The following is a 25,117-nucleotide window of genomic DNA, read 5'->3' on the forward strand; positions in this document are numbered from 1 at the left end:
ATTTAATAGTGTGAGATCAGAAACCCAACCTGCATAGTGTGCACAGTGCAAGATGTTTGTGGTTACCATTTCTTCTAAAGTCAGCACAGAATACAGCATGTGCCACTTGGGTTGGCAGCTCCTGCAACATGAAAACAACATGAAGCCCAACAACAATATGGTTTTGCATAGTTACATCTAAACCGAAAAGTTATTGTACTGACTTTGCCCACACACAAATTGGGATAAGATGAATTAAAAGGTCCCGGTAATGGGTACATAAAATGTAGTATAATAAAAAAATGTTTTAACAAGTTAAGTATGTTTCCCTGCCTAAAAAAAACTTTCCTAATACAGGCACAATACCTGCTGCAACTTGATTATCAGCTGACAGGAATGAAATTTAACACCTGCCGCCTGCTGTTTCAGACATTTAAATGTGTTTTTGTCCACCGTTGTTGCTGAGGACTGCACAGCAATCTGGCAACACTAAACAGTGTTCTCTGAGACAAAGCTATCCATGGAAATAGCATTTTTTTCAATCATTTATATGTTCTTTACTGTATTTGCTATGATGGAGCGTCAGCAGGCTTACTAACTATGGTATAAATGACTATTACTACCTCCAATTTAGAAGTCAGTTAGCTTAACTAGCTAAGAAAGATTGTTTACCTTAGCATGAGTTTTTTAGCTAGTAATATGGGCAACAGGCTTCATAAGTTAGGCTAAATGTCATTGTATTTTTTTCCATTTTTCACAGGGTTTCTGTTAGACAGAAAAAAAAATTGTTTTAGCTTCAACATTAAAGAAATAATATTCTCAAGGTGTGCTCAGACAGACAGAAAAGCACATTTTGGCCTCATTCGCACGAGTTTGACCACTGGATGATGTATGCAACAGCTAATACACCAACTGTAGACAATAGCTGTAAGCTAGCTAGAAATGTATGCAGCCTCTATCTGAACTCAGAACTTCTGGATTTCTATTGTTTCCCTCCAATCCCTCTCCTTTTTTCGTCTTGTACGTTTCGTACATTTATGAGGTCAATTTATAAAGCCCCTCGAAGCTCAAATGTATTTGCTTGGTTGACACATTTTTCAACAGAATTTGCACAACCCTTGGTGTCTTGTACACAATCGTGTTCTGCCTGTTAAGTGATTTCCTGGTTATGCTGAAGTCATGTACATTTTTTATTGTAACTACCAGATTTGACTTGGCAAAATCGTTCATGTCAACAACCAAGTTGTAACTATAACTGGAAAAGTCAGATTTTTATGAAAGTCAACTTGGCACCTAGTAGTATGGAAATGCACATAAAGTTATACAAATACGGATGTTCAATGAAAGTCAAAATTCCTCATTGAAAGTAATGACATCTAGATTTACTTGATGAAGTGCTATATTCCCAATGCTCAGTACGTTTTAACCCTCACACATCCAATTCTGCCAATCTTACAACTGTCTTGTCTGATTATGACTACAAATGAAGCGTGTGGTAACCAGTAGGAAAGTTCAGACAATGCAGAAAACACATTATGCAAGGCTGCGTATGGTTTTTGGTATTCATGACTAAATATTATCTTTCATTTCAGTGTGGCTTTATCAAAATAATAACATTTCTGCCTGAGAGAAATACTTGTAGCCTATTTGTTACTCTGCTGTCTCACATCTCATTCTGTTTAAAGTCTGCAGTGCAATGAATTACAATTAGCTCAAGTGTTTTTTATTCAATCACTTGTATCAAGATGCAAATATTCCATCCCACTACAGACAGAAACATTTCCTGGCCTGGTGCGCTCTGTTAGATTGTAGGCCAACATTCCTGCATCACGCTGTGAGCTGGTTCTATACATGGGGAGTGTTGGTACTATGGGCTGTATATTCAAACGATAGCATGATATACTCACTACTATGATCATGAACAGGCTTCTGCTGACACTTGTGGTGAGGGTGGTGTGACTACTTTCACTAACTCTCCCTTTATCTGATTTCTCTTGCTTCTTCAGATGTATGCCAATGCTGAGGTATTTATTTATCTACTCTACTTCTTTTTGCTTTGTGATTTTAAGCCAATAATCTACTTCAGTGCTTTGGTTGCCTACTTGCCTCAATGCTTTGTTCTGAATCTCATTTATGGTGGTGGTTTTGCCTGTTTGCTTTTTTAGGGTACAGAGGCAGGCTGCAGGCTGTAAAAAGACACATGTACTTTAAAGGTGCTGTAGGTAGGATTGCGAAGATCCAGGACTTAGCCAAAAAATTTGAACATCGACAACTTCTCAGTCCCTCCCTCCTTTCCGCTAAAGCCCAAAACGGTCTCCTAAGCCCCTCCCCCCACAAGGGAGAATTAATTGAATGATTGACACACAGTTAGACACCCCCCCTGGCCCTGATTGGTGCATCTGAACAGGGAGCTGTGGATTTTTGCAAATGGTGCCGGAGGAGCCAGATTTTTTTTAATTACCTTTTTCTTGTAGTTCTACTGGAACATAGGGTCAGTTTCAGCAAATATGACAGAAAGTTAGTTTTATAAGTCGTACCTACTGCACCTTTAAGAGTGTTACATTAACATATACAATACAATACAATACAACATATACATTTGTCCAATTTACTGTTTTATTTCTTGAAAAGCATAATATATCAAATAACTTTTGGTATAATCTAAAAGAAGTTACCATTCTGGAACAATGATTTGATAAATCCAAGTTAGAGATTGTGATTTCATAATTTGTTCTAAATCAAGGTTTAATTCATAGTTTTTATTAAGTCATTTCACTGTCATTGGCTGACTTGTTGTATCCACTCTCAGCCTGACAAATCACTCCAAGGCCCCCCAGGAGCCCCTGGCCCAGAGGGCCCCCGAGGGCCCGCAGGAGAAAACGGCAGAGATGGAAGAGATGTAAGTATTTCCTCATGGATAACTCTCTTTCTCTCTACAAATATTCTCTTTATGTCTCTGCTTTCTTTAACTATGTTGTTGTATTCATCTCTCCAGGGTCTTCCAGGTTCTACTGGCAGTCCAGGCAATCCTGTAAGTATAAAATGCTTTACTGCCAAAATACCCTGCAGCCTGTGGATCCATTCTCCCTCTTTTTGTGTGATACAGTACCTCAGGGAAATTATTCACTTTACCTCTGTGGTCAAGCATTGGCAGAATTTCAAAACTGATTTGTCCATGACAATATGGCTATGACTTGGCATTACATTATATTTTTGAATTCTGGAGATGGAATTTTTATGTAGGCCAACCCAGAAACCTTTACTTTGAAATTCCAAAGAATTGACGAAAACTGTTAGTATTTTGGCTACAATATAAATTGCGATAAATGTCAAGTCACTAGTCACTAGTGGAACGACATCAGCAACATGAGCACTCATGTCTAAAACCAACAGTAAATTCCATTTCCACAGACTCATACCTACAACTTTTTCAATTATCAATTATAAATATACAACCTTATTCCTCTGTGTAGCTTCACTAAAATTAACCAGGAAAGAGACAAAACTCAGATAGTTAAACAATAATCGACAATACATAAAATGTCTATGGATACCACAGCGGGTGCAACAAGTAATGTTAAGCTACTGTAATAAATTACATAGCTTGACACTTCTTATAGAATCAACAGCAATTTAAATCACCAAATCAGACTACACCGAGCTGTATAAACAAACTCCACAGCAGCTGCAGCCACAAACTGTACTGGCCACATCATGGGTGTGTTTGATTTGGGTCATTTAGTGTGCTCGCCGCGTTGTGCATTAAGGTAGATGTAGTATTGCATTGCCAGACCTATCTCCACAGCGCTGTGTCAGTGTTGGAGCATGGTCTGGCTTCACCGCTTATCTATTCTGGGATACAGTAGGGAGGAGGGATGGGGGGATGCTCTGGCTTGTATATATTTCTTTAAACCAATCAGCTTCTTCTGCTGATTTATCATCTGTCTTCTGTTCCTTTCTCACATAGTTTATCAGGACTTTCCACGTGCCTTCTTTTTACTCTTTAACTGTTGTGACTTGAAATATAGCGAAGTCAGATAATTGTGATTAAAAGCACTTAACAATTTAATATCCCTGTCTTCCAGGAATACAAAAATGCATGACACAAAGTCAAAGAAACTCTCAGAGAAAGTTGTAGGCTGCTTTTTTAGACAATGTGTGCTAATGAGCAAGCTTACTTCTAATGGGTCTTCACCTTTCACCAACATAACCCAGACATCCTAACCTGACATGCCAGATAGTTAATTAAACAGAACCATCTGATAAGCCGTCATTGGAAACTGTTTGGAAAAGGGCATGCACGTTTGAAAGAAATTCCCTGGCAGGTGATTTGATGAACGATCTGTCTATCGCGTCCACCATTGTTTTGAACGAACAGGCGCGACTGTCACGCACAACAAAACCACGCTTGAGCTGCCACTAGGCGAATTTGCGTTATAGGATGGCGAACGCATGTCCCACCCTACTCTGCCTTACGCTGCCTCTGATTGGCCTAGCCTGGTATTCTTACCCTAACCTTAACCAATCTCACTCCTCTTCTTAAACCTAACCAATCCAACCAACAAAGGCAACAAGTATTAGCCAATCAAAGGTAGAGTAGGGCGGAACATGCCTTCGCCATCCTAGGAAACTTGCAGCCAGTCGCTCCTCACCGGACCACGATTGGTGCGGTAAGCTGGTAGTTCAGACACAAATGCATTACTTGAAGCCTGAATAGATGGATTTTTTTGTGATATGTTATCCTGTGAGAACCTAGCAAGGTAACAGACATCCCACTCCCCATCTATGTCCCCATCAAACAAAGAAAAGAAATTGGCAATCTGGTGAAGGAACAGATTTCTTCAGATCTACTGTAACAATTTTTTATCTTTCAAATGAAAATACATGGAATCTAGACATTCTTTCTTTGCTCCAAGACGGACAATGTACTGCACTATATAATGAATTTAACACCATTTTAGTTTTCTTTAAAGTCATTCTTCTTACAGATAACACAAATAATGCCACCCAATGTCTTTGCACTGACACATAACAGACCTGAAACGCTTGAACAATTGTTACTGGTTAAACATGAGGGTTAAGTGGAGGCAACATGTTTACTGGTGCCTCTGTCGTTTATTGTTGCTCTGTTCCCGTCCGACCCACTCGTTATCTGCATATCCTTACACAAGCTTAGTATCTTTTATTTTAAGAACGAGAGCGGCCCACCTTTCATTGATTAAATGTTGACTGTCACTGCCTCTGTGTATCTTAGCAACGGTGCAGAGAGATGCAAGAAGAAGATAAAGCGGTTTTATTCCTGTTGTGTCTGTTTCCTAGGGCAGCAAAGGGGAGAAGGGGGAGATCGGTCTTCCTGGACAGAGAGGCATGCCTGGCCTTCCAGGAGCTAGTGTAGGAGACATTACTATATCCCCTGACACACACACACACACACACACACACACACACACACACACACACACACACACACACACACACACACACACACACAGTCTTTCTAATATCTGCCAGTATTGTTTGTGTGTGACTATTTGTTTGTTGTTGCAGGGTTCTTCTGGTCCAATGGGTCCCATAGGGCCTATAGGGGAGAGAGTGAGAAACCATTTATAGTACTCTGAAATCATTCAGTTATTATAGAATAATTAGAATTATAATTCTTTACAAACATAGACAATGTTTCTGATTTATTTTACCTCCTGACTGCAGGGACTTCCTGGCTTTCCAGGACTTCCAGGTCCCGCTGTAAGTATCTTATTAAAGCAACGTACGTGGAAATGACGACCGTATGGAGAAACTGCCAATACTAATCTCTTCTGTCTGTCCTTTCACAGGGCCCAGCAAGTGAAGGCCCCGCTGTATGTGTTTGCTACATCTTCTGTTGCATTCTGACACATTGTTGAAATGCTCATACAGTACATGTGCTGCTTTATTAACTGCTGTGTGTCTGTCTCTGACAGGGACCACCAGGGAAACCAGGAATCCCAGGAGATGAGGGAAACATCGGGCCTGAGGTCAGACAAACAAACAGTTTAAGTTTGAATACATGTTGATATGAACCCACGTGAAAATAGTCAGTTTTGAAAAGTAACTATGTACATTTACCGAAGTATTATACTTGTGTAAAGTTCTTGTGCATTACTTGAGTATTTTCATTTTATGCTACTTTATACTTCTACTCTTCTACAGGACTTAGCTAAAAAAAATTAACATCAACAACTTCTCAGTCCCTCCCCCCCTTTCCGCTAAAGCCCAAAACGGTCTCCTAAGCCCCTCCCCCCACAAGGGAGAATGAATGTGTGTGCTCGAGCAGTGATTGACAACCAGTTAGACAACCCCCCTGGCCCTGATTGGTGCATCTGAACAGGGAGCTGTGGATTTTTGCAAATCGCACTACAGGCTGTAGGTATTTTTGTTTTAAATGACCTGCTTCATGTAGTTCTACTGGAACATAAGTTAGTTTTATAAGGCTTACCTACTGCACCTTTAATGTGAATTGAAACAAAACCAGGTTAGGTTGGATTTAGGAATCCAAACTATTTGGTTAGGTTTAGGAAAATATTGTGGTTTGGGTTTAAAAAAAAAAATGTTTTTAACGTATTATATAACTTAAGTTATATACGTAAGTTAAGTACGTTACATCAGTTTACTTTACCGACGTAAGTTAGAATGAGTCAACGTTGACTTTTGGTTTAACATGCGACACAAGCAGCGACCTCCTGATTGTTTGACCCATCCATCCCCCTTGAACCTATCCCTATGCAGACTTTGATTAGAAACATTTTTGTGATACGTCAAAAACAAACTGGGACAAAATATGTTTCTCTAGAAACTCAAAATACGTTTCTCTCGAAACATAACTGAGAATGCAGTTTTGTTGTATGGAAACCTAATTTTTAGGAGACAGGTTTGCCACCACATGTATTTGAGAGCTATAGTTACTACTTCCTTTAAGATATTACCTACAAAACATATGCTCATGAAATATAATACACCGTTAAAGATTAAACTGGTGGTTCCCAACATTTTTGGTTTGTGACCTCTTGACCTATTGGCTGGGAACCGCTATCAGTCACAGGAAACATTTTTTACTGCAGTACTAGTACTTTTATTTTGAAAACTTTAAGTAAATGTTGCTGATAATACTTTAGTACTTTTACACTGGGGATAATACTTACTTGTAATGGAGTATTATTAGATTGTTGCATTGCTACCTTTACTGAAGGACCAGAGTTATTCTTCCACCACTGAAAATAGTTGTAAACATAGTTTACACACAGTGACACAAGTTTTTACAGCACTATAAAAACAGTTTGATATTTTAAAGATTTTGTCATGGTCATATATCAAACGCTTGCTCATAAGTGTTGGATATAAAATGTTATGATAATATTTCCTGTACTTGCAGGGTCAACCTGGACCCAGAGGGAAACCCGGCACCGCAGGGCCTGCTGGCCCTCCTGGTCCACCAGGGCCGGCGGTGAGAACCAAATCTAACCCATGTTTGGTTTACAACTACTACTTTATCATTTTTAAACATTTCATACAATACAATACAGGCATTTTAGATCTTCAATATTTGGAAGCTTATCTGCAGATCTGCTAATATTTACGATTACAGCTGCTAACTGTTGATATTACTCTGTTTGAATTGGACACTTTTCACGCCAACGATTATAAGTATATTGTAAGCAGACATTTATTATTTGGAAAAAAGACTTTGAGACAGATATTAGACATTGGGATGCTAAATGACTCAAGTGTCATCAGACCTTGTAGGTCTGGTCAAATCTAAAATAATACAATGTACAACCGATTGTATCACAAATCAGAATCAGAAAAGGTATTATTGCCACAATAAGCACACTTATGTGGAATTTGCCTTGGTGAAACAAACAAACAAACACACATATTAAACATGAATATGAAATAAACAATAACTATAGAAAAACAAATATATACATACAAAGTAACAGTTGCATAAGAAAAAAGGCAAAATAGGTTGAGTGCAAATTTTGCAAAGAATATAAGTATATGCAATGGGCAGATGTGAAGTCCAGGATGAAGGTTAGTGAGAAGTGTAGTGACTAGGGATGGGGGGTTGGGGTTAGGAGTCAGTGTCAGTGGGGGTCTTGGGGCCTTGTTGTCATGCCAAAGTTGACTAAACGGAATTATCAGTATCTGCATGCCTTTTAATTAAAGCTCAACATCAGCCACATACTGCATCTTGACCACCTGCTGAACAGATGCATAACCCCCATACTAATGTGTCATCTCTTTGGATACTCATACAATCTCGAAATCACGAGTGCATGGTGACCTTTCACGCTGCAGTCTCTTTTCACATTACCTCTCTGGGGATTTCTGCTGGTGGATTTTATGTGGACATCTAAACCCTCGCGGCTCTTTTAGATGTCACTCTGCTGTGTTTTAGGGACCGCCTGGTGCCAGCAATGAGGGAAGCGGGGAAGCTGTGAGTGTTTTACTGTCTTTCACACTGCCAAATGTGTCCTGGATGCATGGCAATTGGATTGGTGACAGTAATTATCTCATGGAACAATGGAGTCATTAAAGTGTCTCTGAATCTCACTGTTTTTTCTTTCATTTGTAGTGTCCTGCTGCCTGCCCTGCTGGCCCCCAGGGACTGGCTGGGCTACCAGGAATGAAGGTGAGGAATGGCAATGTCACGTTAGATTTAGAGACACTTCAGATTTAGTTTTATTTATCTTTGAGTTTAGTTTTAGTTTTGAGACCAAACTGTTCCCTCTGTAGAATTCCCAAGGATCAGATTTGATTAGCTTAGTTAAAGGAATATTTCACCGCTGGAAAGATGAATATGTATTTAAATTGGGTCATTTATGTAGTAGAAATGTGAAATAATTTTAGAAGTTGGTGCCTTCTAGACTGAGAAAAGCCAGAAAATGTATTTTTGGCTCATGTGGGTGAAAGACAATAACTCCCAGAATGTACTTGCGTCGCTTCCCTACGAGGCCACGCCCAAGCCACGCGTACCGGTTACAGAGGGCAGTCAAGTGGATTTTATTGTCATTTCAACCATATACACTAGTGAAACGAAACAATGTTTCACTGTGGCTCAAGCGGTGTTACACATTTAAAATATATAAAAACAACATTTTATAAAAACGACATTATATAAAAACGACATTATATAAAAACGACATACGAGACATTTAGTGCACACACCTGACTATACATGAAGTGCAATTACTACTTAAAGTAGAGCATTTAAGACAGACAAGGGACAGGACAGACAACAGACAACAAAAGACAGGTATAAGTAGACTAGTAACAGAGCACTGATTGTTATAAGTTAGGTTCACCGTGAGGTGAAGGTAGAATATAAGAACTTTCTTGAGATTTGCGTGGTTGAAATCACCAGCAACAATAAATAGTCCATCCAGATGTACGCTTTGGAGCTCACTGATAGCTGCGTAAAGTTCAGCTAACGCATTGGTAGCAATAGCGCTTGGTGGGATGTAAACACTGAGTATAAACACAGCCGTGAATTTGCATGGAATGTAGAATGGTCGGCATTTAACAGTCAAACTCCCCCAGCGGTGAGCAGTAGTTGGATACAAGCACCGCATTTATGCACCAGTCTGTGTTAACATATATGCACAGCCCACCTTCACGAGTCTTACCCGACAGAGCAGCATCTCTATCTGCTCGGAAGGCTAGCAGGCCTGGTAGCTGGATAGCGGACTCTGGTACACTGTTGTTCAGCCATGTTGCCACAACAGCAAAAACACAGCAGTTTCTGAACTCGCGTTGGGAGTTTCGTTGAAGTTGGATGTAGTCCAGTTTGTTGTCTAATGTGCGGATTTTTGCATCATCAGAGGTTTTTTTCCAGACACACAATACAGAGATCTCTCATCTCAGGGGGACATGAGGGAGGAAAGCACGGTCATTTGAAAATACTACCGGGTTTCTACTGATACAAAGCTTAATGCTAATTGGTGAAGTATCCCTTTAATAAGGTAAAATAGTTGCTGTTTATTGTCCGACACAACAAAGCATTCCTGAATAGCCCATTAGCCCGGCCACTAGAAGACGCCACCTCTAAAAGCGTAAATATGCATCGTAATTGCTGCTTGAACAAACGACTCATGGTGGCATTTTAGAAAGTAAATAAGATTGGTTGCAAATGTCATTTTGGGAGTCTTTGGAAATCAACCTATAATGTTGTTTAGGTATGAGGATGTGTTGAAATACCTGCAAAGCTAATGGCATTTCAAATAGACCTAGCTTTGTGTTTAGTGCTAACAAGCAAATGTGAGAACTAAAATAGTGAACATTGTAAATGGTGCTTGTTTGACATCATCGTGTTAACATTGTCGTTAGCATGACGTTGATGTTAGCATTTAGTGCGAAACACAGTTGTGTCTAATTTCAGCCTCATAGAAGTGTGGCTGTATTAGTCGTTTATATATTATGAGAAGAATGAAAAACAGCAGGAAACTACACAGGGCTTTCAAACAAGGGGAGCCAAGTTTGTGTCCTGGAAGAAGTTAAGGGGAAAAACAGAAGACGTTTACCCAGGAAACAGATGTTCATGTCCTGGGAGTACTACTTAAGTGGATACCTACACCAAACTTTTAACTGTAACAGCCACCATCACGTATCTGGCTCACAGTAACCTTTCCTTGACTAAACTTAACTGGAAGAAACGCTGAACCATGTAACAATTTGGCTACTTTGTCATGTCCCCGGCCAGCACTCGTCGTAATTTCGTAGGACATCATACAAATTGGCATGCATACATTTTCAGTACAATATCACTACAAACCCGTTCATGAGAATGCTTTTTGTGACTGCATCTTGTAGGGTTGTGATGTTATGTAGTGAACAAATCTGGCCACAGACATATAAACGCCTGGCAAAGTACCTGAAAACGGCCTCTGTGGTAGTTCCTGCTACAGTACACCTACTGTAGCAGGAACTACCACATCTTAATGGATGTATTATAAGAATGGCGGAGCCCTGTTCATTCCTATGAGAGTTGCTCAGTGGCGCATCCACCAAAAAAGTTCCGGTTTTAATTCCGTGATCACGTGGCCCACTGAATATGCGCTGGAGTGTTTTTCCCGCTGGCCCCACCTGCGAGTTCCAGCTCGGCCAATAGACTTTACATTGTGGTGACATCACAGGTTTTTAAATCACTTTTCTTGGCTAAAGGGGAGTTTTTCAAATGTAAAAAGTTCATGGATTAAAAATTCATAATAGAAAGAGTCATAACTGACCTTGTTTGCAGTCTGAAGTGACCTTGCAGCAGTTTTGCAGACATCTCTTTTCAGGCTTGGATTGGCCATCGGGTGTACCTGGACATTTCCCGGTGGGCCGGTCTATTTTTGTGGGCTGAATGGGCTGTACTCCGGTCGAAAACTTTTAATTTCTTTTAATTTTATCGGCCCAGAGAAGACTGATTACATCATTGGCAACTGGTTTGTCTCTCATCTGAACACTGGCCAATTACATACCACTATCACTCACTTCCATCCTATCATAGAGACACAGCGCATTTAAGTACCGCCCCCACCGGCGGCAAAAATAACCACAGAGTGCCGGTAGCTACCTAAAAAACACGAGATTTAAGCATGTCAAACAATTATTTTAGCACCCTTTGTCTGCCAGAGAGGACAAGTTAGCTGTTAGTAAGCTAATGTTAGTAATATTTTAGCAAGCTAAGGCACTTGCAAACATAGTACTATAACTTTCTGATTTAGCCACATGCCATTAACATAAGCTGCAAACTGTGTACAAAATGCAGCTTTAGTTTAACTTACAAACTTGTCACTTGTTTACTATACAAGTCATCTTGATGACAACCATGCTCCACCCCCTCAACCTTTAGCCATCTTGCCATCAGGAGCCTGGCAGCCTTTTTGAATCAGTTTGTACATTATCATACTCTCTTACTTACCACTCAGCTAACTGAGAGTATTAGGGGCTGGTATGCAGGGTTCAAAATTAACTTTGCGTCCACCATCCAAATGGCTAGTGAATCTTTTTTTTTGGGCTGGTGAGTCAAGCAAATCTACCATTCTACCAATGTTGAAGCATGCTGGTGTTGCTGCTACATGTGTTGAAGGGGAGTGCAAGATTGATGTCTGGCCGATTTTGGTGGGCTGGTCTGGGTCTCAAAAGTCCAGGGCTGATTTTTTACCCCAATCCAGCCCAGTTTTTTACAATGGTGGCCTATGGGGAAAATCCTTTCTGGGTCTCAGAGGGATTTATTGTTGCAATAACGCCAGTGGCTACTGGACAAAATCAGCCAAAAGAACTAATTTTGCCATGATGACACACACACACACACACACACACACACACACACACACACACACACACACACACACACACACACACACACACAAACACACACTTATAAGGTAAAAGCAATCACAGCATTGCTGTTGCAGCTGGTAATCAGTAAAAGGGTAAACCCTGATACATTTGTTGATAAAGTTGTATAACATTGTTGATACAATTGATTGTTGCCTTCAGGGACACACAGGTTTGCCTGGTGAGCCCGGAAAAGATGGGGAACCTGGAGCAAAGGTATGTGAGAGAGTAAAAACAGAATGATATCTAGTCAACAAATGAGGTTCCTGCTTAATATCCCTCCTTTACTTTTGACACTTGACAAAAACAGGGTCCCTTTGCATTAACAAACTACTGTGTGAATTCCCATTTCCAGTAACAGCTCATAAGTATGGGAGGAGTTTGGTACCAAAAATAACGTGCACAAACATGATGTGATTGCAGCCAATAAACAGCTTAATATGATTATCTCTGGTGTCACAATTTAATTAATCTTATTTTCCACAGGGAGATGCTGGACAGGAAGGTCCTCAGGGGCCACCAGGTCACATGGGAGATGATGTAAGGGAACTTAATACTCAATTACAGTGGGCTATTACACAACTGTATGCGACTCTATCAAAGGAAGTGATATATATATATATATATATATATATTTCTTTTTAAATATGCTGTTTTGTCATTTTAGGGGCAAAGAGGGCCCATTGGATTCCCTGGAAGCACGGGGGAAAAGGGAGACAGAGTATGTTAAAACTAACCTTTATCACATTTTTTCTACTAAGGGCTGCTTATAAAAATAAAATAAACTAAAATAATAATGTACTAAGCTTCAACATTTGTAGCATTATGTTTGCAGATAAAAACTGACTCTTCTCTGTACACAGGGTCCTCCTGGTTTCAATGGTGTCCCAGGACCTACCGGCCCACCTGGGGCTCCTGTAAGCAATTCAAATCAATTTTATTTATAGTGTCAAATCATAACAGAAGTTAGCTAGAGTAGGTCTAGACCACACAATTGCCCCAAAGAGCAAGCATTGGGTATGCCAATAATGATAGCAGTGGGTAAAATTGAATTACATGATGAACAGTGGCAATTATAGTGACAGTAAAGATAATAGAACTATGACTAATAATAGTAGTACCAGAGCAGGTGTAGCAGGGCGTCCGGCAGGAGACTGGGGTTCTTGTCCCGTGTGTTACATAAGCTTTTAACCCCACACACAATCTATTCTAACCCTAACTGAGTAGTTTAGTTTCAGTTCAGCAGCTGCAACCACAATCCAGGTGCCACCACAATCCAAGAAAATCTGCGAAGCAAGAAAGCACAAGGACTCCGGGGAAAGGGCTTAGTTAGTTGTCTCGCATTGCCAGACCTTCCTCCACATCGCTGTGGATGAGGGTCTGGATAGTCCACGTAGCATTCCGAGATGTGAGAAAAACCTGCTCTGGTTTACTGGCATTTCTTTAAACCAATCACAATCTTCTTGGGTGGCGCTAAGGGCCGGACGGAGCAACGTTGTCTCTGCAAAATAGTCTCTGTTTTGGTGGAACATGCACGTTCAAAAGTTGTTTTAGTCGTGCAAGAGAAAACTTAAAAAAAAACAATAAGAGAAAGAGAAAGCTTTCTTGATTTACCCTGCAGAGATCTGAGGAGCAGTTAACCATAGTCCTCATAAATCCACCGGAGTTTAGAATGCCAACACACAAGGAAGTGGAAGGTGACAGATTATCAGTCGAAAATGAGGGACATCCAGCAGAACCTCCGGCAGCACCAGAGCAATTCCCTAAATGAATCATCGTCGAAATAGACCACATAGTTAGTTAGTTAGTTGCATTATTGGGACATGAATGCACACAGATGGAGAGCGAGAGGAGGAATGAGGAGCTCAGTGTGTCAAAGGACGTCCCCCGGCAGTCTAAACCTATAGTAGCATAACTAAGGGCTAGTCCAAGGCAAACCTGGGCCAGCCCTAGCTATAAGCCTTATCAAAGAGGAGAGTTCTAAGCTTACTCTTAAATGTAGAGACGGTGTCTGCAAGCAGTCTTAGTTTGACCGGCTCTATGTCCTCTACTCGTTGGCATTCACTCTAATAGCACTAGGGCAGGATGTAATTGAAAACTCTAACTCTCTTCTGATCTCTTTTCTCAGGGTGTGGAGGGAATCCGTGGACGTCAGGGTTTGGAGGGTGCCAAGGGCGACGAGGTGAGTTCTACACTTCAACTTCTGGATTATGTTGCAAAAAATATTACCTGAAAGACTGTTTTAAAAAAAAAATGTTTTTGTGTGACTTTGATTAGGGAGCTGTGGGACCTCAAGGAGAACAGGGTCCTGCAGGGGAAAAGGGAGACGTTGTAAGTACGCTGACGGGACTGGGTGAACTCATTCATTCTTTAGCACACTGTGGTTAAGAGTGTGGCCGGGTTCTAACTGTGTGGTGTGACACTACAGGGAGAGCCTGGCAAGGACGGCTTGGATGGACTTCCTGGAGTTGATGGAGCCAAGGTGACTTCTCAGTTTCAACAGCAAATATTTTTTTGTTACAGTATTAAATATCTTTAAATATTTTCACCAAATATCCACATAGTGAGTCGAACATTAATTTCTGCACCCTGGATACAACGCTCAGACCATCACGGTACACTGAAACTCGCTTTATGTACTTGTATCAGCAACGTGTGTATGTACTAAATAGAAATTTTCATTTGTCAGAGAGATTTATCATTTATTTTGGCAAAAGATACAGCGTCATGTTAATTTACAAAAACAATGAACAGTAAAATGCAAAGTAAAAAGCTTACGTTTCCAAAGATCAAATCAAGTGTGCCCCATTATGTCAACAGTAAATGTGTATGGACTCATCACTACTAATCTAACCCTATTCATTAATGTATTTGTATGAATACACTTGTACTCAACAGGGAGAGCCTGGTACTGCTGGAGCTAGTGGTGTCAGGGGGATTGTGGGTATTCCAGTAAGTCCAACTTTCTATGTTTCTATAAGTGTTTCTGTATATATATAAAAACTGTCTGCTACATTCTGGTAAGTTTGAATAGTTGTTTTTTTTAAGTCAAAGCAAGGAAAACTAATATAGGAGAAGGTCCTCTCTGAAGCAACAGAGCAGGGCAGATCAATAAAACAATTAAGTCAAACAACCAGCACGAAGACAAATCTAATGCCAACAGCACATCTACAGTACTTTTGCCTCTGAGTGTGTGAGGTGAGAGGATACAGATTTGGTCTCTCACTCAGAGTTTGTTTAACTGAGTCTACAAACAGCACAGTACAAAAATTATGTTTTAGACCCTTATCTTCTGAAGAAGAAGCTATGCAGTCTCCTCTTTCATTTCCTGGAGAGAGATTTTCACAAATTACACAAAGTGCACACTGGTGACTTTTCCTAGTAAATAATTCGCAAAGCCACCTTAGAAATATGCATTTTTTTTACAGAACCTCCACTAAATACAGTATAAATTCTTCAATAACTCGTTATTTTCTGTTTCTTTTCAAATGATGTGTCGTTGTCCCTAGGGGCTGCCAGGGAAGCAGGGAGTAGTTGGACCCTCTGGTGCAAAGGTAATTGGAATCATCTCCTATTTAATGAGGCATGTCCACATAGTGTCTTCAAAATAACAATATAATATAATAATATATATAATATATAACAATAATAAACAGAACTCACTACATATACTACACTACCTTCCTTTTTCCATTCAGTCTTATTCATTTGCAATACTGTCCATATGCATTTATGTATTATATAATTATATTACTTTATTCATATTGTATTTGTTTATTTTTTAGCCCTTTATCTTAACGTGCACTATTTTCTTCATTTGTCTTAGATTCAGGTTTTGCTTTTGCTTGTGTGTTTTGTGTTTCGTTTTTTTTTTTATAGTTATTTAGTGAGCATTGTTGAAACTTGGACTAAGATTTTCATTGCCAACGATTACTTCTGTAATTGTGCACATGACAAATGAAGAACATTGAACTTTGAACCAACCAAGCAGACTGAGCGGATAGAAATGCAAAGACTAACACAATTCCTGTTTTGGATTTAGGGTGATGCTGGTGCTGAGGGACCCGTCGGGCCAGTCGGACTTCCTGGAAAGACTGTGAGATTCTCTCATCAAGCCTCCTATCACACGCTCGTTATATTCATGTGCTAGTTTGATGAATGTGCTGCAAGTCCTATTATCAAACCCAACATCTGTTTTCATACAGGGGGAGCCTGGAAAAGATGGAGAAGATGGAAAACCAGGAAGTAAAGGATCAACCGTGAGTTTATATTTACTTGTGTGTTGGTCAATTTAAGCTTTCAGATGTATTGATTTGGGTGTTTAATGTTTTTTTTTGTGTGTTTAGTAGTTTAGTTATATTACTAAGTTGAAGGGTAAACTGTATCTATAATCAATTTCCAGGGTGAAACAGGAAAACAAGGGCCAGTTGGGTCTGCAGGTCCTCCAGGCATGCAGGTGAGACATTATATAATTTATGACACGGCTTGGCTGAATACTTGATTCTGATTGGTCTATCACAGCATTCTGCGGTCTGCTCTTTCTGTGCACAGTAACGAGACGGTTGCTAAGTATAACAGACCGTTGGCATTGACAAAGTTTTTTATCATAGGCTCTGGTGGACCATTTTTAAATCAATATATTCATTTTTAAATCAATATTTGTGTGCATACGGAGATCATACTGCTGATCAGTGAATCAACAGTGCAAACACAGCGTAAGTTAGCACTATGTTTAGCTCATTCACTGGGTCAATGCTTATCAGCGGTAGCCTGGTCCTACCAGACTCTGGTCCATTTCATTTGTACAGAGAGTCTGGCCACTCTCCATTGACAAGTGTTAACTTCCTTGAAGGCGGGTACTCTGTTGAAGTTCAGAACTATTGGATCTGCCCAGAGCCACTCTGGATCTGCCATAACGTAAACGCTAACGTTTGGTCGTTACGTTGGCTTAGCATCGCTAGCTTTCGCCTTAGCCAACTCCTTCACCACTAACGGAGCGAGCTGGAAAATCAAACTTTTCCCGAACCCCGTGGGGAGGAGGGCCACAACATCATGGCCACCAACAAAACTCAGCAACGATTGTTCTTGCTCGGGCTTTAACGTCTGGATATTCGGAAGCGTTGCCACAACGGACCCAATGGCTTCGCTCTCATCTTTCTCCGCCGCCATTACGGAACTCACCGAAGGTTACCGAACCTCAACGTCATGGTTCTCAGCCACTCCGTCTGTTTGCTGATTGGACCGGTAAAGACTTGTCCGGAGAAAATCCAAGAATATACCGCAAACCCAGACGTAGTACTGAAGGAAAATGAAAATTGAACGGAAGTACGTAGGAGGGCGGAGCCAGGCTACATCAGCGGTAAAGTTAACAGTGTTATCAGCGGGTAACCTCTGTATAAGTAGCCGTGTAAAAAGCCATGTAATAAGGGGGATAATGTAGAGCGGGCCAGTCATTATTGAGAATTAGAAACCTGACAGGGTGATGCAAAAGTTCCATGAACTGACCCTTTGATTAATAAATCATAAGAAACCGTATTTACAGAGCACATGTAATACTAGCCCAATATGCTTTACAGAGCAGTTCACGACAGTGAAGACACTTTATAGAAAAAAAGATATTCAACATTGCAAAAAAAAAGATGAAATGAATAGAACACATGTATGTAAAATGTTGTATTTCCAGGGTGACAAAGGAGATAAAGGTAGCATCGGTGCCACAGGACTGAAGGGTCATACTGGACACAAAGGTGATCAGGTTAGACAAATTTCATTTTACCAATGTTATGTGTCTCCACATCCATAATGATAAGAGTCCTTAGGTGTGGTAAGGTAAATACAATTGAATTTCCCATGTGTTGTCTAGGGACCTATGGGACCAATGGGACCAAAAGGAAGTTTGGTAAGAACTATTATAACCTCTGTATTTTGTTTAAAATGTGTCTGTGAATGACGTCTCGCAGCCATTTCATTGGTCCAGAAGTGATAGACTTGGCACGTTGTTTTTGTTTACAGGGGGACACAGGTATAGCAGGAGATCCTGGGGCCAAGGGCGACCAGGTATGTGGAGCTAAGTTTTGTTTTGAGAACGTATGTGTATTGAGAACATAGACTGTAAAAATAGCTTCGAGTTTTGGCAATATGGCAGTCGCCATCTTGGTCGGATGTGACGATTTTTGACGAGAGGGTTGGAGCTGGGGATGATGTCAATGCTGTTAATAGTTGCAATGGCGCTGCGCTAAGCTAAACGCTAAAGGATGAAATTTGACTCTTTTCAACCCTTCTGAAGCGAGTTATACAGTGGAGATTTCCCTGCTGGTAAACACGGATCTCTGGGTATTGCCGCCATTCATCTGCATGTACGGCAGTACCAAAGAATTTCTAATAAGGGAAGATGTTTCACTCTCTCGAAAACTTCCGGCTTCTGAACTGGTTGCAGTTCCACTCTGATTCCATATAGGGGGCGCTCACAGGCGAGTGCAGAATGAATGGGACTGTATGGAGCTATACCCCTCGAAACTTTTCTCAGGATATAATTTTTTGTCTAGTAATTTGAGTGTTGCATTCGAAAGGGGAGGCTAAGAAAATACACACTGCTGGGTGTTAGATTTTTTTAAAGTGGCTTTTTTGTTCTAAAAAGCCTTTTAAAATGTCAGTGACGTCATACACATCGTACGGCCAGAGATACTGCTTTATGGCAAGCTCTGAGTTGCTTCCTTTTTTCTCTCGAGGCATCGACAACACAGCTGACAGGTTAGGCTCTCCCTGTTAATACACGTGCTAGAAAGAGGTTTGCCGAAATATTCACTCTGACATTCTGGTTCTGCTTCGGATGCCGTCAAGTGGGATCTCTTGTCGTAGTCAGTCCTTCACTGACCAATCAGCATTCATTAGCAGAATGCTAGCGTGTTATGGGCAACAACAACTCAACCTGTAAGAAATCGAAAGGACATAAGTACTCGTTCATTCAACTTTCAACCTATAATCCATGTTGAACTTGCAAAAACTACAATCAAATCTGAGATTTGTCAACGGCAATCAGACGAAAGAGACAAATTTAGCCGTCTAGCTCCATAGAGTCCCATTTATTTTGCACTCGCCTGCAATCACCCCCAGTGGAACTCTGGTGGAACTGCAACCACATTTGTTACAATGGGGCTTAATAGGGAGTAGACCGGCTCTGGTAGTACAGAAAATCGGCAAACGTTACCTTAAGTTACCAAGTAACGCTAGCAGTAACAATTTTAGGCAACCAAAATGTCCCAATCAGCTTTGATGAAGTGAAAACACACAGTCAGAGGGTCAAAGTTTGAGACGAAAACACAGACAACACCCAAAAACAAGTCCATGGCTATTTTAATGTACACAGGGCATGGGTAGCATTGCTAAGCCTCTGTCATGATTGACAGGTCGGTGTCCTAAAGCATCTCCTGCTTTATTGTCTATTTTACTAGATTATATTAAGGTTTATATTTTACATAATGAACATTGTGCTGTATTGAAGAAGACTGGAAAGTGTCAATTGAGGCCATAAACTCATTATCAAAATGTTTATTGAGGTTATAAATCAAGTAAGAAGTAGGGTCATTTTCCGAGACTGACTTTTTTTTGCAACCAGTGGAGTCGCCCCCTGCTGGAAATTAAATAGAATGCAAGTTTAAGGCACTTTCACATTGGCTTTACTTTTCAGGCCAGGAAGCTTCGTCCATTGTTTTTACAGTCTATGATTGAGAATGCAACACTGTGTCTGTTAGTGGATTTGAAAGACGTCCACTAATCTTTGTGTGTTTTCAGGGCCCTCCTGGTGTTACTGGAATCAAAGGAGAGGTATTAAAACTACAGACTGTACTGCAACACACTTCTGTTTCTGTTGCCTAAGGAACTTTTCCCTTTAAAAATTGATAATTCCACCACTGCGCTGTAACACCTGCTATTACTAGTGGCTTGTATTGTATTTGAACAAAACAATGTAAACTAGTTGGACTATCTTTATGAAATCCCCACACATATAACAATAATAAGGAATTGAGTCTTACCAGTTAAAAAAATTAATGGACATAGTTGTAGTCTTACTAATGTCAGAAGGGGATGGTAATTGTTTTTTTTTCTCACCTTAAGCGCGGAGAGAAAGGCCAACGAGGAGCTACAGGAGAGGAGGGCAGACCAGGCCAGCCGGGCCACTCTGGTTTGTCTGGTCCAATGGGAGCTCGAGGGCTGGAGGGAGAACCAGGCATTCCTGGATCACCAGGCCCCAGAGGTCTACCTGTGAGTGTTTCCATTGCCAATATACAGAATTAACACACTATCCTCAGCAGCAGCACATTTTCTACCCATAGTGGCCTTCAAGAGCTAAACTTAGACAGTTCAGCCATAAGTGGAGATGGAATGACTTGAGAACTCTAATCAAGAGTCCACATATGATGTATCCTAATGACTTTGGTGATCCTCTGACTTTTCATCCCACGCCATCATCAGGTCAACATTGTTATTTGTCCAATGCTCTGGTTCATGACCAGATACCTGCAAAACTAGCGACATTCCCCTCAGCCTCAGCTATACTTTGAGCTTTAAGGAGTACTTCACCCTCAAAATGGTCATTTGTATATCAATTACTTACCCTGTGTTACACACAGGATTCCACAGTGAACTAAGAATCCAAACACAGAGAAAATGTGTGATGAATTAATATGTTGCCCCCGATTGCTCTATTATTTTCTGTTTTTGGATTCTTCGTTCACTGCGGAGGAAAGCCAAAAAAACTTCATCATCATCAAGATTCAAGGTAACACGGGGTGAGTAATTGATCCTTGCCCATCATATTAAATCACACTTAACCGTCAGCTAGTGTGGCTAGCTAGCAGAGCGATCTCAAAATAGGAGTAGAGTATTTAATAATGTTTGCTCATATTTGAACCTGCTCCTCCTGATCTGACAATGTAGGGGAGCTCTTTGCGCTGTATTCGCTAATACTGTGATTCCCAACACCCCAGGGGGTACTTCTGCAGTTGCCAGGGGGTATGTGAAAAGATTGGAGAGTAACTCAACTAATAAAAAATGAAAAATGATGATTTGATTTAAAGAATATATCCACATATTAACAGGGTTAACAGTGTAACACCTAAACACTACAGTGTACTACTATTGCAGTTATGTAATAGTGTTTGAAAACTAGTCAGCAAGCGAGCTGTTGCTTGAGCACAGAAGCTTAAACAGGTATTCAAAAGTAGTGAATAAAAAGTTCAAATAATTAGCTAACAGTAACGGTAATGGGTAAATTATTGAAACATTCAGCCTCGTCCAATGTAGTAATAGCCTAGCAGGCTAGTTGTAGGATTGCTGACCAAACCAACTTAAATATTGACAGTTCAATTGTATGAAAAAAACTTGTATTGCATGATGGGTTACGTGAGTTCATCCGACAGGGCTGTGGGGGTACCTCAGACCAAAAAGGTTGGGAACCACTGCGCTAAGCCACCACTTTGAATTTTTCAATCAAATCTAAAGAATTGGATTTAAATCACTCTTGCAACTAAACCCTGCCCGCCCACATTACAGTCACTTCGTTGTCTCTTTGAATGTCCCGTATTGTAAAAAGTGTGATTTGCTTTGTCTTTTTTTATTATAAAGTAGGTTGAGTTGGAATGTAAATACTGTGAAAGAATCAAAACGCCTAATCAAGAGAAATGCACAGCCCGTAATCTGAAACTGTGCCTTTAAACGAGCCGTCACAATTATACTCGTCGTTACAGTCATTCCCCGGCTGCAATGATGATGCAGAGAATGCAGATGTGGAAGACGTGAAAACACTGACCAGTCAGAGCAGACTGGGCTTTTTCAAGAGGGCAACTTAAAGAGGCAGACGCTAAAACTATGTGTTTCAGGGTGAATACTGGTATATTCAGACAGACAGTATGAGAAAATACTGTGTTTTTGAACATTAAAGCATGTAAACATGTTCTGTTAGAAACCCACAATAACATGTTTGAACCTGAAAATAAGCATAATATTGGACCTTTAACATCGTTGTTCTTGGTTTTTATCTGCTGTTTTTTCTGAAAAGCACTTGTTGTTGTAACCTTGTTAAGAAAAGTGTTATAGAAATGAAGTTTATTTTTTATTATTTGCATGTTAGCATTGTCATTGTAGCATGCTAGTATGCTGACATTAGCATTTAGCTCTTAGCATTCACGTGCCACTTCACAGATCCGCTAGCATGGCTGTAGACTTGCAGTATTGTTGTTGTCAAGCAGTGCATTCTGACCCCATAACAGTTTTTTCTATATATATATATATTGCTTTTAAGCCATCAGGATGCAGTTTGCAGAGGAGATTGAAATTGTACAAATATATGGTCACATTAAAGAGTTAATTTTTATTCATTAATTCACAGGGCCCAAAAGTGAATGACGAGAAGCTTCGGGAAATGTGCTCAGCTGTTGTTGAAGGTGCAGCTTGTTGACTTTAATTAATCATATCCATATCTTCACTTATATTCAAGTCATGGTAAAACTATTCATGGCTACTTCCTGTTTTATGCTGATTTGTTCTTTGTCCTTTTAGAACAATTAACAGAGTTTATGAAAGAGTTTCTTAAGAGGCCGGCAGCCATTGGTTCCCCTGGTACTCCTGGACCGGCAGGACCTCCCGGCCCCCCTGGACCAGCTGGAGTGGCAGGAGCAGCAGGGACCCCAGGTCCGGCAGGTGCCAAAGGCCATCCAGGCTTCTTTGGCCTTCCGGGCTTACCGGGCAAGAAAGGTCAGTGAGCCTTTTTAAATTACTCAATACTCCACCAAAGCCAGTGCTAAGATAACCCAAGCTGCTGCCCAGCAACCTCTGGCAAAGCCTTTAGTGCTTTGTAAATACTGCATGTGTTTCCCCAGCACTGTGATAGATAAGCTGTGCCGCTGTGATAGCTTTGTGCTTTCCCTTTATTTCCCTGGAGAGCCTCCAGAACCCATACAGTGGAAGTAATGGCGAGAAAATAAGTGGAGCCTTTAGAGAAAACAAGGCAGTACAACTTTGTCTTCACACTGCCAGAGTACACTGAAAGAAGTTATGCAGAGCGCTCTGCGGATGGAAGGGCTTCACCCACGCATAACAATATCCAACTAATTACTCACTAAACAAGGCCGAGTCAGAGGCATTCAGTTTCCTAATTACATCCCCATAACTGTGAAAACAGGATGCCTCCCTAGCATTTATTTGTACATGCTCTCTCTACATGCTCTTCTCTTCTGCAGGTGATGCTGGGGAGAAGGGAGACAAGGGAGACAAGGGAGTGGATGGTGTAGGAATCAAAGGAAGCCCAGGCGAACCGGGTGCACCAGGTAAAGCTCGTTCTTGTCATGATTATAGCACATTGTTGATGAGAATGTTCCTCTTTATTAACAACTGAAACTGAAATTCTTGGTGTTTGGTGTTTTAAGCCCCCAGCATCGTCTTCCAGGCAGCTCTGCCTGGAAAGCACTAGGATTAGGCAATGTTTGGGTTAGGTGCCTTGAAGTCGACGGTTGCAGCGCTGCCTTGAAGTCGACGTTGGGGGCTTAAAACACCATTGAACGAAATAATGTTACACGTCATTTAGCTGACGCTTTTATCCAAAGCAACTTACAATTGCTACATTTGTCAGAGGCCGCACGCCTCTGGAGCAATTAGGGGTTAAGTGTTTTGCTCAGGGACACATTGCTTGATGTATCGCAGTGGGAATTGAACCCAGATCTCCCACACCAGAGGCATGTGTCATATCCACTGTGCCATCACCACCCCTAAATTCTCCTCACCTTTTGTGTAAGGGAATATAAACCATAATGATATGATCTCTTTGTGTAGATTTTCCATTTTTCAAAAGAGGAAATTTGGACATTTGGCTATTTGTGGTAACAGCATCTATGCTCCAAGCCTCTGGGTGGGCATTTCCATGGCAGTGGTTGACTGACTTTTTAGGGAGAACTTTGCTTGGCCAGACTTTCTTTTACATTGTTTACATTGAGTGTTACTCACTAAAACACTTGCTGAATGCATTTCCCTCTGGATAAAACATGCTTTTTGAAACATTTTAGATCTTGCATGGATGTCTGCTTGCTAGCAGTTGTCCTTTTTCTATCCTTTGCTGTTGCATTACTGCGCTTCTTGGCATTTAACAGCCACCAGTGGAATCATCAGTGGAATAGTGTGAAACCATCGGCAGGATTGTGTATTGCATCATCTGTGCACACATGAGCGTGCATGGGAGGCCTAATGTGCTACTACGAGACAACCGGGGCGGAAAAACAGCTCCATAGCGCTATTTGCTGTTAGTGATCAAAAACTCTAAACACTAACTGTGGTGCACTATTGATTGGAATACATCACAGCCCAATACCAGGCCTTTTTTTTATACAAGGCCACATAGTGTGTACCATAGTGTTTGAGCCGGAACATAACCATCAATTAACGTCCTAAAGTAATTTAAGATGTGTGTCGTTTTCAAACATTTGGCAGGACTCTTCAGTCTGTATTCCACTCAATAAGGGAAGCTAGCAAGCTCGGCTAACTAGCTAACGTACGGAGAAAAGTGAGGAAAATGCTGAAATCAATGGAGTTGCAAAGCTTGAGGAGCTATTTTCCTAAGTAAAAGTCCCATTCATTTTTCAGCAGCGTTTTGATTTCTCTCTGGTTGGTGCCTCTGACTTGCTATCAACAGCATCCCAGGCTCATGGGTATTGAAGTATGAAGAGCCCTGTGCCAAAATAATGGACAGAACATGATTTGACATACAGTTTAAATAATTACAACTGGTGATCCT

At 40.7% G+C, this 25,117-nt stretch overlaps 1 protein-coding gene across 1 annotated transcript in view; it reads left to right on the forward strand.

The window, feature by feature from the left end:
- col9a1c (collagen, type IX, alpha 1c) overlaps positions 1-25,117 on the forward strand; it is a 39,408-nt gene that overhangs the window by 13,098 nt on the left and 1,193 nt on the right. Inside the window, exons 7-37 of the mRNA XM_078267687.1 lie at positions 1,986-2,003; positions 2,789-2,878; positions 2,975-3,010; positions 5,299-5,370; positions 5,527-5,571; positions 5,686-5,721; positions 5,811-5,834; positions 5,937-5,990; positions 7,385-7,456; positions 8,411-8,449; positions 8,588-8,644; positions 12,499-12,552; positions 12,823-12,876; positions 13,004-13,057; positions 13,200-13,253; positions 14,465-14,518; positions 14,614-14,667; positions 14,765-14,818; positions 15,235-15,288; positions 15,846-15,890; positions 16,379-16,432; positions 16,542-16,595; positions 16,739-16,792; positions 18,020-18,091; positions 18,200-18,235; positions 18,349-18,393; positions 20,128-20,160; positions 20,452-20,598; positions 22,724-22,778; positions 22,894-23,088; positions 23,574-23,660. Of these exons, the coding sequence (XP_078123813.1) occupies positions 1,986-2,003; positions 2,789-2,878; positions 2,975-3,010; positions 5,299-5,370; positions 5,527-5,571; positions 5,686-5,721; positions 5,811-5,834; positions 5,937-5,990; positions 7,385-7,456; positions 8,411-8,449; positions 8,588-8,644; positions 12,499-12,552; positions 12,823-12,876; positions 13,004-13,057; positions 13,200-13,253; positions 14,465-14,518; positions 14,614-14,667; positions 14,765-14,818; positions 15,235-15,288; positions 15,846-15,890; positions 16,379-16,432; positions 16,542-16,595; positions 16,739-16,792; positions 18,020-18,091; positions 18,200-18,235; positions 18,349-18,393; positions 20,128-20,160; positions 20,452-20,598; positions 22,724-22,778; positions 22,894-23,088; positions 23,574-23,660 (1,852 nt within the window). The remainder of the gene's footprint in view (positions 1-1,985; positions 2,004-2,788; positions 2,879-2,974; positions 3,011-5,298; positions 5,371-5,526; positions 5,572-5,685; positions 5,722-5,810; positions 5,835-5,936; positions 5,991-7,384; positions 7,457-8,410; positions 8,450-8,587; positions 8,645-12,498; positions 12,553-12,822; positions 12,877-13,003; positions 13,058-13,199; positions 13,254-14,464; positions 14,519-14,613; positions 14,668-14,764; positions 14,819-15,234; positions 15,289-15,845; positions 15,891-16,378; positions 16,433-16,541; positions 16,596-16,738; positions 16,793-18,019; positions 18,092-18,199; positions 18,236-18,348; positions 18,394-20,127; positions 20,161-20,451; positions 20,599-22,723; positions 22,779-22,893; positions 23,089-23,573; positions 23,661-25,117) is intronic.

The sequence above is a fragment of the Sander vitreus genome, chromosome 14, assembly GCF_031162955.1.
Source record: "Sander vitreus isolate 19-12246 chromosome 14, sanVit1, whole genome shotgun sequence".
Taxonomy (NCBI): Eukaryota; Metazoa; Chordata; class Actinopteri; order Perciformes; family Percidae; genus Sander; species Sander vitreus.